Source organism: Heloderma suspectum, chromosome 4 (genome assembly GCF_057233095.1).
Source record: "Heloderma suspectum isolate Gila_16-S chromosome 4, 16-S_ref, whole genome shotgun sequence".
Taxonomy (NCBI): domain Eukaryota; kingdom Metazoa; phylum Chordata; class Lepidosauria; order Squamata; family Helodermatidae; genus Heloderma; species Heloderma suspectum.
In genome coordinates, this window is record NC_139461.1 from 121,009,090 (window position 1) to 121,026,294 (window position 17,205).

At 51.1% G+C, this 17,205-nt stretch overlaps 1 protein-coding gene across 1 annotated transcript in view; it reads left to right on the plus strand.

Annotated features, from left to right (window-relative positions):
• Positions 1 to 16,742, plus strand: part of LOC146347373 (uncharacterized) — a 154,817-nt gene extending 138,075 nt beyond the window's left edge. Inside the window, exons 2-5 of the mRNA XM_084851500.1 lie at positions 8,728 to 8,899; positions 10,298 to 10,465; positions 13,961 to 14,107; positions 14,981 to 16,742. Coding sequence (XP_084707626.1) covers positions 8,728 to 8,899; positions 10,298 to 10,465; positions 13,961 to 14,107; positions 14,981 to 15,585 — 1,092 coding nt within the window. The 3' untranslated portion in view covers positions 15,586 to 16,742. The remainder of the gene's footprint in view (positions 1 to 8,727; positions 8,900 to 10,297; positions 10,466 to 13,960; positions 14,108 to 14,980) is intronic.
• Positions 16,743 to 17,205: the final 463 nt, after the last annotated feature.

Genomic DNA, 17,205 nt, shown 5'->3' on the forward strand with positions numbered 1-17,205 from the left:
ACTGCTCTTCCTCAGCATCAGAACTACTCTGGGATTCTATGGGCTCAGTGTCCACCCTGACAGCCCCAAAAATACATTTTCACAAAAAAATGCATCTATGCACATGCGCAAATATGCACATTTGCTAAATGCACTTCCGCACATACACAACATGCACATTCACAAAATGTGCATTTTCACGTATATGCAAATATGTTCATTTTTGCGATTGCCATTATATTTGTGAAAACATGGCAGACGTGGAGCTTGACAAGGCCATGGGGAAGAGTGCGGGCCACTCACCAAGCACAGGCAGGGGGTGAGCAGGGGCAGGGGCTCAGCAAGCGGGGCTCAGGGGTGCAGGCGGGGGGGGGTTCTGCTGGATTCCCAGATGGAATTGGACACCCACACCATCCCTAATTGTGAGTGCAATCCTATGCTTGTTTATTCAGAAACAGACCCCACTGTGCTCAGTAGTGGTTATTCCTATATACGTGTGTATAAGACTGCAGCTTTCATATTCTACTCAAGATCTTTTAGCCTTTTCCCAGGCATAAAGATCAACAGCTTCCTAGTTTCTCTAGTGTTCCCTTTGTCAAATGACTAATATACTACAGCTCAAACCACCAAAAAATAATTTTAATTGTGTCTGTGATATTCCCATCCCCCACTCACTGGCCAGTGCAGTACCTTAGAATTTCAAATAAAAAAAGTTTATCTTTTGGAATTTTGTTCTCAAAACTAGGTCACAGTGTCTTCTAGAGGGCTTAGCTCAAAGAAAACCACTTTGCCTCCAGGAGATACAAATCTTAATGAAGAGAGCCAAAAATGTCTTACTCTATAGAATAGGTTTATTACTGATTTATCAGTTCATTATCCCCCTAATTTATAAATCTGGAAAATCTGATTAACTCTTCTACTATCCTTGTGTCATCAACTACCAAACACTTCATTCAATTCGCTAGCATATTATGAGTCTATCAAAACTCTACCAAGACCAAACTCAGTTTAAAAAGGAAAAAGAAAAGGGTCCCTCAGTCCTGTAAGTGAAAGCAAATGTTTAAACAGGTAGGTAAGGTGCCAGATTATTCAGACTACTGCAGTATTAATTTAAACTATGTTTATAACCCATCATGAAGAAGGCTGGATGCGCTTGATCTCGTCTGAACTTGGAAGCAAAGCAGGGTCAGTCTTGGTTAGTACTTGGATGGGAGACCGCCTGGGAATCAGGCTTCCTGCATTGAGCAGGGGGTTGGATGCAAAGGTCTTGTAGGCCCCTTCCAGCCCTATGAGTCTATGAGTCTATGTTTAAGTTGCTATTTGTAGAGCAGGTTTTAAATCTTTAGTCTGGACATATCACTACCCCATTAGCAATTTCCAAGTTAGGGATCATTAGGAAAAAGGAGAGCGTTACCTTGTCGTGGTGCTGGAGCTTGAGCACCTCAATGACATCATGAGCTAAACCGTGAAGGGACACCCAAGACGGGAAGGTCATGGCAGAGAGGTCAGACTAAATACAATCCCTGGGGAAGGAAACGGCAACCCACCCCAGTATTCTTGCCATGAAAACTAAATGGATCAGTACAACCAGAGATATGTTGGTATACCATCGGAAGATGGGACTCCCAGTCGGAAGATGGTCAAAATGCTATTGGGGAAGAACAGAGGATAAGTTTAACTAGCCCCAGATGTGATGACGCAGCTAGCTCAAAGCCGAAAGGACGGCTAGCAGCCGATGGTGCTGGTGGTGAACGACGAATCCGATGTTCTAAAGATCAACACACCATAGGAACCTGGAAAGTAAGATCTATGAGCCAGGGCAAATTGGATGTGGTTATTGGGGAGATGTCAAGATTAAATATAGACATTTTGGGTGTCAGTGAACTGAAATGGACTAGAATGGGCCACTTCAAATCAAAAGGCCACCAGATCTACTACTGTGGACAAGAGGACCATAGAAGAAATGGAGTAGCCTTCATAATTAATAATAAAGTGGCTAAAGCAGTGCTTGGATACAATCCAAAAAAATGATAGAATGATCTCAATTTGAATTCAGGGCAAGCCATTTAACATCACAGTGATCCAAATATACGCCCCAACCACAGATGCTGAAGAAGCAGAAGTAGATCAGTTCTATGAGGATCTGCAGCACCTACTGGATAGTACACCAAAAAAAGATGTTATTTTCATTACAGGAGACTGAAATGCTAAGGTGGGTAGTCAAATGACACCTGTAATTACAGGCAAGCATGGTCTGGGAGAAGAAAATGAAGCAGGACATAGGCTGATAGAATTTTGCCAAGACAACTCACTGTGCATAACAAGCACTCTCTTCCAACAACCTAACAGACAACTTTATACTAGGGATGGCGGAGAATTCCACAAGGGATGTCAGAGAATGTCTCCTCGAATCTCGGGGAGGCTGAATGCCAGTGCATTCAGCCCCCCGAAATCGGTGGTGAAACGGTCTGCCCCCCCGCCCCCCTGGGACGGGACTTACCTTGGGCAAATCTTCCTGGCGGCGGTGGCTCTGGCGGCAGTGTGGCGGCAGCGGCTGCGGCGGCCGGTCTTCTGAGCGGCTGCCGCCACTGCCATTTCCAGTAAAAAAAAAAAATGTGATAGACTACGTAAAGATTTACATAGCCTATCATGGCTAGATTTTTAAAAAATACCATGATAGGCTACGTAAATTTTTACATAGCCTATCACAGCTGAATTAAACAAAAAACACAAAACCGAGTAAAAAAAAGCTGAGTGACGTTCCGTCATGGAACAGATGGGTGACGGAAGGTGTGGCGGCAGTGGTGGTGGTGGCGGGGGTGGCAGGAGCAGTGGCGGGGGGTGGCAGAAGGTGCAGCGGTGGCGGAAGGTGCGGCAGTGGGGGCAGCAGGGGCGGCGGCGGGGGCAGCAGCAGTGGGGGCAGCAGGGGTGGGGGCAGCTGGTCTCCTGGCTGGCCGCAGCTGGGCAAAGCGTACGCAAATGGTGGCGACTATGGCGGCCGCCATTTGTGTTTGCTATTTTTAGTTGTTCTAGCCTACGTAAATATTTACGTAGGTTAGAACAGTGAAAAATAGCAAATGCAAATGGCGGCCACCATAGCTGCCGCCATTTGCGTAAGCATTTTTTTTTATTTTGCCGTGATAGGCTACATAAATATTTACATAGCCTATCACAGTTGAGTACAGGGACACAAATGGAAGCGGCTATGGCTGCCGCCATTTGCGTCCCTGCTGCCCAGTGGCCAGATGTCCGGCTGCGGAATCCCCGCGGAGTGGAGCCGGCCGGGCAGGACTCCGGGGGGAGGGATGGAGCACCTGCCTCCCCATCGAGGATTCCGGTGGGAGGGATGGAGTGCCTCCCCCCCACCACGAAGCAGATCCGCAAAATGGTAAGTGACTTTCGTAAATCCCTACTTTATACATGGACTTCACCAGACGATTGAAACCGAAATTTCCGAAATACACAAAGCTGAGTAAAAAAAAACACCGCACGTACGCAAATGTCGTTCCGTCCCAAACTCTGTGGTGGAACTGCCTGCCACCCCCCCACCTCCTGCGGATCCCACCTGGGACGAGACTTACCTGGGGCAGATGTTCTGGTTGGCGGCGGCTCCAGCGGTGGCTTCGGCGGAGGCAGCGACTGCGGCTGGTCTTCCGACCGGCCGCTGCCGCTGCTGCCATTTGGAGTCTTCCCACCCCATTCGTGATAGGCTACATAAAGACTTACATAGCCTATCACGTCTGGGTTAAAAAACAAAAAAAATGCAGACATCTTGCCGCTGGCTAGCAGGGACGCAAATGGCGACGGCCATAGCTGCTGCCATTTGCGTCCCTGTATTCAGCCGTGATAGGCTACGTAAAGACTTACGTAGCCTATCACGTCTGGGTTAAAAAAAAAAAAACAGCGTATGCAAATGGCGGTGGCTACAGCCGCTGCCATTTGCGTTCCCTATTTTTGGTTGTCTTAGTCTACATAAATATTTACGTAGACTAAGACGGTGAAAATAAAGGGGAACACAAATAGCGTCCGCTATGCTAATTGTGTTCCCCTTAGTTTCACCTTCTTAGTCTAAATAAATATTTACGTCGACTAAGACAACCAAAAATTAGGGATGTCAGAGAATTAAGTCTTTACATAGCCTATCACGGCTGAATACAGGGACGCAAACAGCAGCGGCTATGGCTGCCACCATTTGCATCCCTACTAGCCAGCGGCCGGATGTCCAGGTGCTGGCAGAGCCAGCTGGCGGCTCCGCGGAATCCCCGCAGAGCAGAGCCAGCTGGCCAGGATTCCAGGGGGAGGGACGGAGCGCCTCCCCCCCCCAGCAGAACCCGGCAGAGCTAGGTAAGGGGGGTTTCGTACATCCCTATGTTCAGATCACAAACTTCTTATTGCACAATTTAGAATCAGACTAAAGAGAATAGGGAAGACCCACAGATCAGTTAGATATGAACTCACTAATATTCCTCATGAATATGCAGTGGAGGTGAAGAATAGATTTATGGGACTAGATTTAGTAGGTAGGGTCCCGGAAGAACTATGGACAGAAGTTTACAACATTTAGGGATGGCCGAGAATTTCTCCACGAAACTTCAGGGGGCCGAGTGCCAACGCATTCGGCCCCCTTAAATTGGTGGGGATATTCTCCACTGCCCCCCCGCCCCCCCCCGTGATGGGACTTACCGTGGCCGAATGTCCCTCTCGGCAGCGGGTCCCGGTGGCGGTTCGGCAGCGGTTCGTTGGGGGCGGGGGCGGCGGCCGGTCTCCCGACGGGCTGCCGTGGCCACCATTGCAAAAAAAAAAAAGTAAAGTAAAAAAAAAAAAACACCCCCGTGATAGGCTACGTAACAATTTACATAGCCTATCACGGCTAGATTTCCAAAGTCAGCCATGATAGGCTACGTAAATCGTCATGAAGCCTATCACGGGTGACTTTGAAAAGAAAAAGCACGTACGCAAATGGCCGCCCCCATAGGGAGCTGCCATTTGCATTCCTTATTTGGTCCCTGTAGTCTACGTAAAGATTTACGTAGACTACGGTGAAAATAAGGGCAACGCAACCCTGAATTTCACCGGTGAGGGATGGGGCGCCTCCCGCCCGGCCTGAATTTCGGCCGGGCGAGGTGGGGCGCCTCCCCCCCTCGCATGAACTTTGGGGGGAGAAGCGAAGCGCCTCCCCGCCACCGCAAAGCAAGCTTCGAGGACAGGTAAGGGACTTTCGTCCATCCCTAAGCCTATCACGTGTGTGTGTGTGTGTGTTTTTACTTTTTTTTTCGCGGCCGGGTAGATGGGGCGCTTCTACCCAGCCTGAATTTCCCCGGCGAGGGATGGGGCGCCTCCCCCCCGGCCTGAATTTTGGCCGGGTGAGGCGAGGCGCCTCCCCACCCTCGCCTGAACTTCGGGGGGAGAACCTAAGTGCCTCCCCCCCACCACGAAGCAAGCTTCGAGGACAGGTAAGGGACTTTCGCCCATCCCTAGCAACATTGTTCAGGAGGCGGCAACAAAACATGTCCCAAAGAAAAAGAAAACCAAGAAGGCAAGATGGCTGTCTGCTGAGACACTGGAAGCAGCCCAAGAAAGAAAGAAAGCAAAAGGCAACAGTGATAGGGGGAGATATGCCCAATTAAATGCAAAATTCCAGAGGTTAGCTAGAAGAGATAAGGAAGTATTTTTAAACAAGTAATGTGTGGAAGCGGAAGAAGATAATAGAATAGGAAGGACAGGAGACCTCTTCCAGAAAGTCAGGAACATCGGAGGTAAATTCGAGGGAAAAATGGGTATGATCAAAAACAAAGATGGCAAGGACCTAACAGAAGCAGAAGAGATCCAGAAAAGGTGGCAAGAATATACGGAAGAGCTGTATAGGAAGGACAATCGTATCGGGGATAGATTTGATGGTGTGGTCAGTGAGCTAGAGCCAGACATCCTGAAAGGTGAGGTTGAATGGGCCTTAAGAAGCACTGCTAATAACAAGGCAGCAGGAGACAACGGTATCCCAGCTGAACTGTTTAAAATCTTGCAAGATGATGCTGTCAAGGTGATGCATGCCATATGCCAGCAAATTTGGAAAACACAAGAATGGCTAACAGATTGGAAAAAAATCAACTTATATCCCCATACCAAAAAAGGGAAGCACCAAAGAATGTTCAAACTATCGAACAGTAGCACTTTATTTCATATGCCAGTAAGGTAATGCTAGAGATCTTGCAAAGTAGACTCCAGCAATTCATGGAACGAGAATTGCCAGATGTACAAGCTGGGTTTAGAAAAGGCAGAGGAACTACAGATCAAATTGCCAATATCCGCTGGATAATGGAGAAAGCCAGGGAGTTTCAGAAAAACATCAATTTCTGTTTTATTGACTATTCTAAAGCCTTTGACTGTGTGGATCATCACAAATTGTGGCAAGTTCTTGGTGGTATGGGGATACCAAGTCATCTTGTCTGCCTCCTGAGGAATCTGTATAATGACCAAGTAGCAATGGTAAGAACAAACAATGGAACAATGGCCTGGTTTAAGATTGGGAAAGGAGTATGGCAGGGCTGTATACTCTCACCCTACCTATTCAACCTGTACCGTACGTACGCAGAACACATCATGCGAGGTGCTGGGCTAGATGAATCCGAGGCTGGGGTTAAAATTGCTGGAAGAAACATTAACGAACTCAGATATGCAGATGATACCACTTTGATGGCTGAAAGTGAGGAGGAGCTGAGGAACCTCATGATGAAGGTGAAAGAAGAAAGTGCAAAAGCTGGGTTGCAGTTAAACTTCAAAAAAAATTTATGGCAACCAGCTTGATTGATCACTGGCAAATAGAGGGAGAAAATGTGGAGGCAGTGACAGACTTTGTCTTTCTACGTGCAAAGATTACTGCAGATGCTGACTGCAGCCAGGAAATCAGAAGACGTTTACTTCTTGGGAGGACAGCAATGACCAATCTTGATAAAATAGTGAAGAGCAGAGACATCACACTGACAACAAAGCTCTGCATAGTTAAAGCAATGGTATTCCCCGTAGTAACCTACGGCTGCGAGAGCTGGACCATAAGGAAGGCTCAGTGAAGGAAGATAGATGCTTTTGAACTGTGGTGCTGGAGGAAAATTCTGAGAGTGCCTTGGACTGCAAGAAGATCCAACCAGTCCATATTCCAGGAAATAAAGCCAGACTACTCACTTGAGGGAATGAGATTAAAGGCAAAACTGAAGTACTTCAGCCACATCATGAGAAGACAGGATACTCTGGAGAAGATGCTGATGCTAGGGAAAGTGGAAGGCAAAAGGAAGAGGGGCCGACCAAGGGCAAGATGGATGGATGCTATTCTGGAGGTGACGGACTCGACCTTGGGGGAGCTGGGGGTGGCGACGACTGACAGGAAGCTCTGGCGTGGGCTGGTCCATGAAGTCACGAAGAGTCGGAAGTGACTGACTGAATAAACAACAACAATCATCAAGAGTGCCCTTAGACAAATCTGTGCTGTGACCAGTTGGAGCTGGTGGTTCCTTTGTCAGTCAGGCGGTGAATCTGCTCTGGATTTCAGTCAGAAACAATCAGAGGTCTAAATGAGCTATCCAAGGTACTGAATCCATTTGGGGGATAGGGTTCAGTGCTTTGGATAGCTCATTTGGAGTTCTGATTGGTTTGGGCTGGTCCTGAGTGAAACCAAGAGCAGATTCCCCATCCCATTGACATAGGAGCCACCAGCCTCCACTGGCTGTGGCCACATTTGGACTACTTTTCTGGCCACTGAGCCTCAAAAAGGTTTTGTAGAGCTGGAAAAGATGCAGAAAAGGACAACTGAAATGATCAAGGGACTAGAAGCAAGGGTGAGCAACTTCTGAGCATCCAGGGGCCAATCTCCCCCTCTTGCAGAACCCACCAAGGACTGCCCCCCCGAGCAGCAGGTGGCTGTAGGCGTTGTAAAGGCGTTGTAACACACATTTCTCCTAAGTCACACATTGCTGTATACCATTTTGCATAATATACTGATTTTTGCAAACAATTTCCCCTAGCAGGATGTATTTTTGTACATATCACTTATGTAGACATTTTTGCAAGGATTTCCCCCAATTATATGCATTTTTGCATGCATGTTTGGATCACAGGACTGCATCACAAATGTCAGGGAACTGTGAACTAGGGATGTCAGAGAAATGTGCAAGAGTATCACATCAGTTTGCATTTTAATGAATCTGCGGATTCTACAGCAGACCAGCTTTTTCTCTAGTCAGGCCGGTTCCATGGACTTGAGGACTATTTTTCCAACTTTCTGGAATTTTGCACAACTTTCATAATAGAAAAAGTTGCATGCGAGTGTGCACACACACACACACACACACACACAATCCAGAAATGTGAGTTTTCCCCATAGGCTAAAACATGAAAATGCACATTTTGGGGGGATTTGTGCATTTTGGGGAGGTGCATTTTGGGGGATTTCTGCATTGTCATTAGTGCAAATTTGCACAAGTTTGCAAATTTGCACAAATTCAGAAACTATTATATATATATATATGCATGCAATTCCATCAATGCACAGACAATGGAACAAAACGTGCCTGATAATCCACTAAATGCAGACAGAAATGCCCTACCCGGCGCCAGCTTGTCTAGCTGAAAGGGGTGGGCCATTGCGGGCGGGTGGGGTGATAAGGCGTATGGGCCTCTGATTGGTGCACCCCAGTCACACCACCAGTCAGGGAGGAGCGGGCCGAGTTGTCTTAAACTCGACCCCCCTCCCTATCTCAGCTCTTTGGCGCGACGCAGCTATTGAGAACTAAAGACTCACCTGGATTCGACGAGGGACTCTTGCCTGCTGGAGACCGGCTTCGTCGTCATCTTTCCAGCCACGTGGACTCAGCGTGCTTCTGCGCGCCAAAGCTTCTCTTCACGCGCGGCTATCGAGTTGCCGACACTCGCGGTGGGTCTCGTGCGCTCCGGAGCCACTCCCTCTGGGACGGCGCCCGCTGGCCGTCAGGAGAGCCAACGTTACTGGTGATATCGTGTCCATCCCCCCTTCCCTCCCTCCCTCCCTGCCGGCTCTTTTCCTCGAGCGCCCGCCACAGCCCCGGTTTGGCCGGTGGCATGGCGGCGGCGCTCGAGCATGTGATTTCTCTTCGTCGCTGCCTAAACGCCGGCTGCTCCTAGTTTGCGTGCCCGGGTGAGGCGCCTTACTTCTTCCTGGGGGTCTGGGTGGGGCAGCGCGCGCCCGCCCGCCTGCCCACTCGGCCTTTGTTCACCCCCCCAATCACTTCGTTTGACCACCCGCCCGCTCTATCACCCGCCTCCTCGTTCCTTTGCCTGCCTGCTTGCCTGCCCACCCGCTCAATCGATCGCCCGCCCGCCCCCTCGTTCCTTTGCCTGCCTGCCTGCCTGCCCGCCTGCTCGCCCACTCGCTCGCTCACCCGCTCACCCGCCCGCCCGGCCTCTCAATCGCACGCCCGTTTTTTGTTTGCCAGCTGGCCAGCTCCCGGCCTGTCTGCCGGCTGTCGTATTAGTCTGCAGGGCTTGCCTTCCGCCAGCCTCCGCTGGCCTGTGGCCTTTTGCTTGCCTCGCTGGGCCTAGAAGGTGTTGGTGGCGGCAAGGTGCGGCGGCGGCGTGCATTGAGTGCAGCACCCGTGTTTGCCGTCTTCGGCTGTCCCGGCAGCTGCGTGCCTGCCTCCCCCCCCCAACTCGACAGTTTAGACGGCCTGGTGGGGAGGTGAGTCTGGCGGCAGGGCCAGGGGCTAGGTGTTTCCCCCCAGTGCCTTGCTATTCTCCTGTTGGCATCTCTCCCCCCCAAAATTAATTAATTAAACTATTGTAGCAGCCGCAGCTGCCTGTTTGGTGCCTCCTGAGCTAGGGCGCCCTCAGCTGAGGGCGCCCGCGCTCAAGCGCGTTTCCTTCCAAAAAAAAAAAAAAAAAAATTAGCTGCACTTCTTAAGCTTTAATCTCTCGGTCTGGAACGCGTATCCGCTGATTGTGAAGATTGTGTAATAGCTGCCTGTTGCCCAGGGTGCCACCTTGCTTACTTAAGTCTCCGATAGCAGCTAAGCTTGACTCACCTTTTGCATCATGCCTCCCAAGAAGGGCCAAGGTGGTAAGAAAGGTAAAGGGAGGGCCCCTCCCCCCCTCCCCAAAAGACCGCTGCCAAGGCCTGATTCTGAGTCTGATGAGGACTCAGATCCGGTATTGTCATCAATTCTTTCTCGTTTGGAAGCTGCTGAGCATTCATCGGGGATACCTCTCCCTCCCCCAGCCAGGCCCCAAAAACCCTCAGCGGTCCAACCTAACTGAACGCGGCAGCAGACCCAACGCTCGTTGCTTCTTTCTATTTCAGCTCATCTGGACGCTATTGAGGCATCCACCTCCTCTTCCTCAGCTCTTCCAGAAGGCTCATCGCCTTTAGTGGAGCTCCTCCCTTATGTGGCCTCATCTTCCCTGGGTGCCCAAGCAGCAACGTTGGTTTTTCCAGCTAGGGACCAGAGTACACCTACGATTGATACAGGTGAGACTGCTTTGGCACCTCAATTCGCATGGCCGGGCATGGGGCAAATCACCCCATGGGGTTGGTTGCCGTGGTTTACTCTTCAGGGTGGCCCGGTTCCCCCTCTTTCACTTCCCTCAGTTACTTCAGCCTCCCCAGTTAGTACTAGGGATGGGGGAGAATTTCTCCCCGAAACTTCGGGGGGCCAAGTGCCAACGTATTCAGCCCCCCGAAGTAGTTTCGGGGAGAAATTCTCCGCCCCCCCGCCTCCCCCCCCCCCGGGATGGGACTTACCTTTCCCGAATGTCCCTCCCGGCAGCGGGTCCCGGCGGCGGTTTGGCAGGGCTTCGACAGGGGCAGGGGCGGCAGCCGGTCTTTTGACCGGCTGCCACCGCTGCCATTCCAAGAAAAGTAAAAAAAAAAAAAACGCCCCCGTGATAGGCTACGTGACGATTAACATAGCCTATCACAGCTAGATTTGCAAAGTCAGCTGTGACAGGCTACATAAATCGTCACGTAGCCTATCACGGGTGACTTAAAAAAAAAAAGCGCGTACGGCTAATGGTGGCCCCCATAGGGAGCCGCCATTCGCGTTCCTTATTTGGTCGCTGTAGTCTACGTAAAGATTACGTAGACTACAGCGACCAAATAAGGAACGCGAATGGTGGCTCCCTATGGGGGCCGCCATTTGCGTACGCGCTTTTTTTTTCTTTTTTTTTAAGTCACCCGTGATAGGCTATGTGACGATTAACGTAGACTATCACGGCTGACTTTGCAGATCTAGCCCTGATAGGCTACGTAAATCGTCACGTAGCATATCACGGGGGGTTTTTTTTTTTAATTTTTTATTTCGCGGCCGGGCGAGGCGAGGCGCCTCCTCCCTGGCCTGAATTTCGGCCGGGCGAGGAGGGAAGCCTCCCCCCCGGCCTGAACTTCGGGGGGAGCAGCGAAGCGCCTCCCCCCCACCGCGAAGCAAGCTGCGAGACCAGGTAAGTGACTTTCGTGCACCCCTAGTTAGTACTCCCCAGCCCGTTGCCTCGGCCTCAACTCTCAGCTCAACTGCTCCGGTGGCTAGCCCACCTAATTCAGTGGGGCCTGGCGCTTCATTCCCCTTAGCAGGAGATGCCACCACGTTGGCTCCGCCACTGCTCCAGCCTCATCCAATTAACGTCGCCTCCACCAGTGTTTGGCAGGGGCCCGCCAATTCTTTTCAGGACCTCCTGGCTTCCCTATCTCCTCCTCTCCTAGTCCCACAGTTGTCCTTGGTTGACCCATGCGCCAACCTGAGTAGAGGATCTATGCCCACTGGTGCTACTTCCTCCCCTATTGGTTTTCACTTAACCATTGCCATCAGAGAAAAGATTCTGCGGGGTGAATTTACCAATGTCTTTGCCCTGCTCTTTCATGAGCCTGAACCCAGCGATAAAGATAGGACCCATGACCGAGATCCTGAGCGGAGCAAAGCCCGCAAAGTGCCTCGCACCTGGGTGAACTGGTTGCCAGGTTTTTTAATTTACGCTGGCATCCTCCAACAGAGATTCCCTGAGAGGGCTTGGGTTCTCACCAAATACCTTGACATAATATACAGGGCTTACACCGAATATGAAGGGAGTGCATGGCTGGCCTACGATGAAGCCTTTTGTAGGAGGGCCGCCATTGATCCCTCCATGCGCTGGGATCTGAAGGACCAGGACCTTTGGCTCCAATTCATGACCCCTTCTAGGCTGGGCTTTGGCGACAGGTCCGACAGCGGCCACATCCTGGCCAAGCTGTCGCCCGCAATAGCCGTTAGGCCTATTGCGGGTCCAGGGGTTCAACACCGCTGGCTGTGCTGAGAGTTCAGCTCCAAAGGTTCCTGCTCCCGAAACCCATGCCATTTCCAGCACGAGTGCTCTCTTTGTGGCGCTCAACACTCCTGCTCCTCCTGCCCGAGAGCCAGAGGTTGGAAAGGTTCCCCAAGGGATGGCCGTGGTGGCAGAAAACAGGGCGGTGGGCACCCTCCCCCTCACAAAGGGCCCCAGCCCAGTTAAGATTCTTCCACTCCTTCAACTTCTAAGGCGTTACCCAAATCGTCGGGCAGCAATCTACTTGGAACGCGGCTTTACACTGGGTTTCAGGATCCCCTTTATGGGTCTGTGAAAGCCGTATTTGACCGGTAACCACCGGTCTGTTCTTAGCATGCGGCACTTGGTGCAAGACAAAATTAACAAAGAAGTTCAGTCAGGTTGAGACATCGGCCCCTTTTCCTCGCCCCCGCTACCCAACCTGTGGATTTCCCCTTTGGGAATTATCCCCAAGAAATCGCCTGGTGAGTTCAGGTTAATTCATGACCTCTCTTTCCCCAAAGGTCAGTCTGTTAACGATGAAATCCCAGATTCCCTATGTTCCGTGCGTTACACTTCCTTTGACACTGCGGTAGCCATGATAAGAGCCCTGGGCCACGGGGCATTGATGGGCAAATGTGATATCAAATCCGCTTTTCGCATTTTGCCTATCAATCCTCTAGATTTTGATTTGCTGGGATTTTCCTTCCAGGACAAATTTTACATCGACCGCGCCCTCCCTATGGGATGCTCCATTTCTTGCGCCATGTTTGAAACATTTAGTACCTTTCTGGAATGGGCCATACAGGATAAGACGGGCTGCAGCGATGTGGTCCACTATTTGGATGACTTCTTGTTTGCTGGACCCGGGGACGGCAGTCAATGCTCTGACCTAATTAAGGCATTCATATCCCTGTCCTCAGATTTAGGTGTCCCTTTGGCACACGAGAAGACCAAGGGCCCAGCTGTTACTTTGACGTTCTTAGGGATCGAGCTCGAGACCCTCGCACAGTGTTCTCGTCTCCCTCATGATAAATTGCTGGTACTTAGGAACAAGATCCAATCCATCTTGCACCTTCGTAAAGTCTCCCTTAGAGCCCTCTAAGAGATCGTTGGCCATTTGAACTTCGCTTGTAGGGTACTGGCCCCTGGCCGCGCATTCCTGCGACAGCTCAGCTGGGCAATGCGGGGTCTTCGACTCCTGCATCATCGCACCAGAGTCACCTCTGCTATGCGCATGGACCTGCGGGTATGGCTTAAATTTCTGAGAGACTTTAACGGCATCTCCTTTTGGAGGCGTGAGTTACTTCTACGAGCCGACATGCAGATCCATTCAGATGCGGCTGGCACTTTTGGTTTTGGGCTAATTTGGTGAGATCGGTGGTGCCAGGGCCAGTGGCCAGAGAGCTGGGCTGCCGGCAGTATCTGTTGTGACCTCACCTTCCTGGAATTCTTCCCCATTTACGTGGCTGTATGTATTTGGGCAGAATTGATGGCCAACTCTGTCGCTCTTTTTTGGTGTGACAATTTGGCGGTAGTGCACATCATTAATACTTTATCCTCCAGAAACCAAAGGGTTATGAAGTTAGTTAGAGCATTTACCCTCCAATGCCTACGCCACAACATATGGTTCTGCGCCCGCCACGTGCCGGGTCTGGGTAACCCTGTAGCCGATGCTTTGTCACGAAACCAGATCGACCGGTTCCGTGCGTTGGCTCCGTGGGCACATCCGCTGCCAGACCCCATGCCAGACGAACTGTGGGAGATTGGCGCTATCAAGTCGAACACGCTATCCTGAATTCTATAACCCCCAGCACAAGAGCTGCCTACGAGAGAGCAGGTAGGGAGTTTAGCGCCTTCAGGTGTGGACTGCAGTTGCAGGAGGTGTGGCCCTTACCTGTGGACCACTTGTTACAATTCTGCGTACATCTGCATAATAAGGGACTGTCTGCTAGGACCATTTCGGGGAAACTCGCCTCTTTGGCCTTCTGGGCCAAAGTGCGAGGGGTGGAGGACTCCACCTCAGATTTCCGAATCAGGAAGGCTGTGCAAGGCTGGGCACGGATGTCTCCTGCCCCGCCAGACTCCAGACATCCTTTGTCGCCAGTTATTCTTATAGGGCTTCGGGCATTGTGGCCCTCCATTTGCTCTTCTCCATATGAAGCCTCCCTTTGTCATGCTGCGGCCTTAACAGCCTTTTTCGGGGCCCTTAGGATCTCAGAACTGGTCTGGACATCCAAATCTGACACCACTGGGAGGGCCTTGAGGTATTCCGATATCCTGATCCATTCTAACCTGATTCACCTCCATATTCGACGTTCAAAAACCAATCAGTCAGGCAAGGGAGCATTGGTGACCCTTAACCAGGCCCAGGCTGACGAGTTATGCCCTGTCAGGGCCTTGCAGGCTTTCATTGAGTATCGCGGGGCAAAGGAGGGTCCCCTATTTTGCCATGCTGACGGTTCACCACTGACAAAGTTCCAATTTGGGGCAGTCACTAAGTTAGCCTTGACCACACTGGGTCTGAGGCATTATCGTTTTGGGACTCACTCATTCTGTATTGGGGCAGCCTCTACGGCAGCTGCCATAGGCTTTTCTTCCAAGCAAGTGAAGGCGGTAGGGAGATGGCGCTCCAGGGCCTTTCGCTCTTACATTCGCAAGTTGCCTGATGCTTCATGATGATTCTCTTTGCCCTCCCCAATGTTTTATTTAGATGGGATTCGACCGACGCTGGTACAGGTGCTCATTTGTGGGCACAGTATGTTTTTTTGGGCTGCCCGCAGAGATTCTATGTCGGCCTTCGGATCCCGGCTGCAGTTTCCCCAACAGGTGGCAATACAATGGCTTGGCCAACGGGGTATGCGATGGGACAGTCTTCTTCCCACACTCTTTCAACGAGGTTTGGCCAGTTTCCCTCCACAGGTCCTGGTGCTGCACCTAGGAGGGAACGACCTGGGCTACAAGCCTGGAAAGGGCTTGATTGAGCAGGCATTGGCTGATCTGCGGATGATCCGACATCGTTGGCCGGGGTTGACCATATTATGGTCCTCAATGCTCCGGAGAATCATGTGGAGGGCACAGAGAAATGCGGCCATGGAACGGGCCCGGCGCAAGGTGAACAGAGAACTGGCACGTGGGTTGTCAGAGCATGGTGATGGTTATATCAACCACCAAGGAATCCATTGGACTAGGAGGGAGCTTTACAGGCAGGATGGCGTCCACCTGTCAGACATAGGCAACGACTTATTTTTGGCCGATCTGCAAAGGGGCCTGCGGGAAGTTCTTCTGCGCAGGTGGGGGGAGTTTCACAAGCAATAGGCTTGTGACTCCTGTGGCGGCTAGGACGGGCAAAACAGGAAAGGGAGTAGGGATGGTGTGCACGCAGAGGCACCTTATGGTGACAGGTGACGTCTGAGGCCCCCCGAACGGGTTGTGCGGCTCGGCGGGGGGATAAGTGTTGCCTGGGAGACCAACCCTACTCACTCACCCAGGTGTTGTGCGGCACCGGGTTGGGGGTGACACCGGAAGGTCTACCTCCCCCAGAAGGGGCAGTCTGGAGGGATGGCGAGATCACCGCCACCCCTCAGGCTGGGTGTGTTTTCGCCCTAGAAGTGTCAGCTAGCCGCTGACACAGTTAGATGCCCGTCCTAGTTACCCCTTTGCAGCTATTTCAATAAATGTGGCCCAATTTTCAATCCAAGCTTGTTGTCTGCGTCTTCTTTGACCCACCTCCGCTCGCAAATGCCCTACCCAGTGCCAGCTTGTCTGGCTGAAAGGGGGGGCCATTGCGGGCGGGTGGGGTGATAAGACGTATGGGCCTCTGATTGGTGCACCCCAGTCGCCCCACCAGTCAGGGAGGAGCGGGCCGAGTTTTCTTAAACTCGACCCCCCTCCCTATCTCAGCTCTTTGGCGTGACGCAGCTCCCTCCCACCCTCCTCTTAGCAGTGTGGGTTTTGCCGGTTGCCCCGTTGGGAGCCATGTAGGAATTTTTTGGCTCACAGCCAGATTGGCCTAGGACTGTGAGTCTTTTTTGCCTACGTCACACTGTTATGTGGGTTGTTTGTGTCCTGTAAGGGAATACAGTCTATATCATCGGTCACATTCCACTTGGCGGCTAGGACGGGCAAAACAGGAAAGGGAGTAGGGATGGTGTGCATGCAGAAGCACCTTATGGTGACAGGTGACGTCTGAGGCCCCCCGAACAGGTTGTGCGGCTCGGCGGGGGGATAAGTGTTGCCTGGGAGACCAGCCCTACTCACTCACCCAGGTGTTGTGCGGCACCGGGTTGGGGGTGACACCGGAAGGTCTACCTCCCCCAGAAGGGGCAGTCCGGAGGGATGGCGAGATCACCGCCACTCCTCAGGCTGGGTGTGTTTTCGCCCTAGAAGTGTCAGCTAGCCGCTGACACAGTTAGATGCCCGTCCTAGTTACCCCTTTGCAGCTATTTCAATAAATGTGGCCCAATTTTCAATCCAAGCTTGTTGTCTGCGTCTTCTTTGACCCATCTCTGCTCGCAATGGATTTTACACAATCTGTACATCCCTACTGTGAACAGTGAAGGATAACTGTGTTTTGTTTTATATATTGGTTTGGGAGATGTCTGAATTAGGTTTGCATTAAAAGATGAACTGAACACATTTCTCCCACATTCCTAGACACAGCACATTTGTTGCTATAGATTAACATGACAACTTTTCCATATTTTGCACCAGGAAATGCTGGATTCTGCAACCTGCATGAATTATGCAAATGAAGCAAGTGCCCTGGATTTCTTTTATATTGCATGAACTTTTTTCCCACTCTATAAGTCACAGTACAATTTGGGGAACTCAAACCCAAACTGGGATGGTTGACCCAGTGTGTGGCTGCTGTAAAAAAAAGGCAAACTCCATGTAAGGCATAATTATAAAAGGATTGAGAATAAAACTGCCAATAGC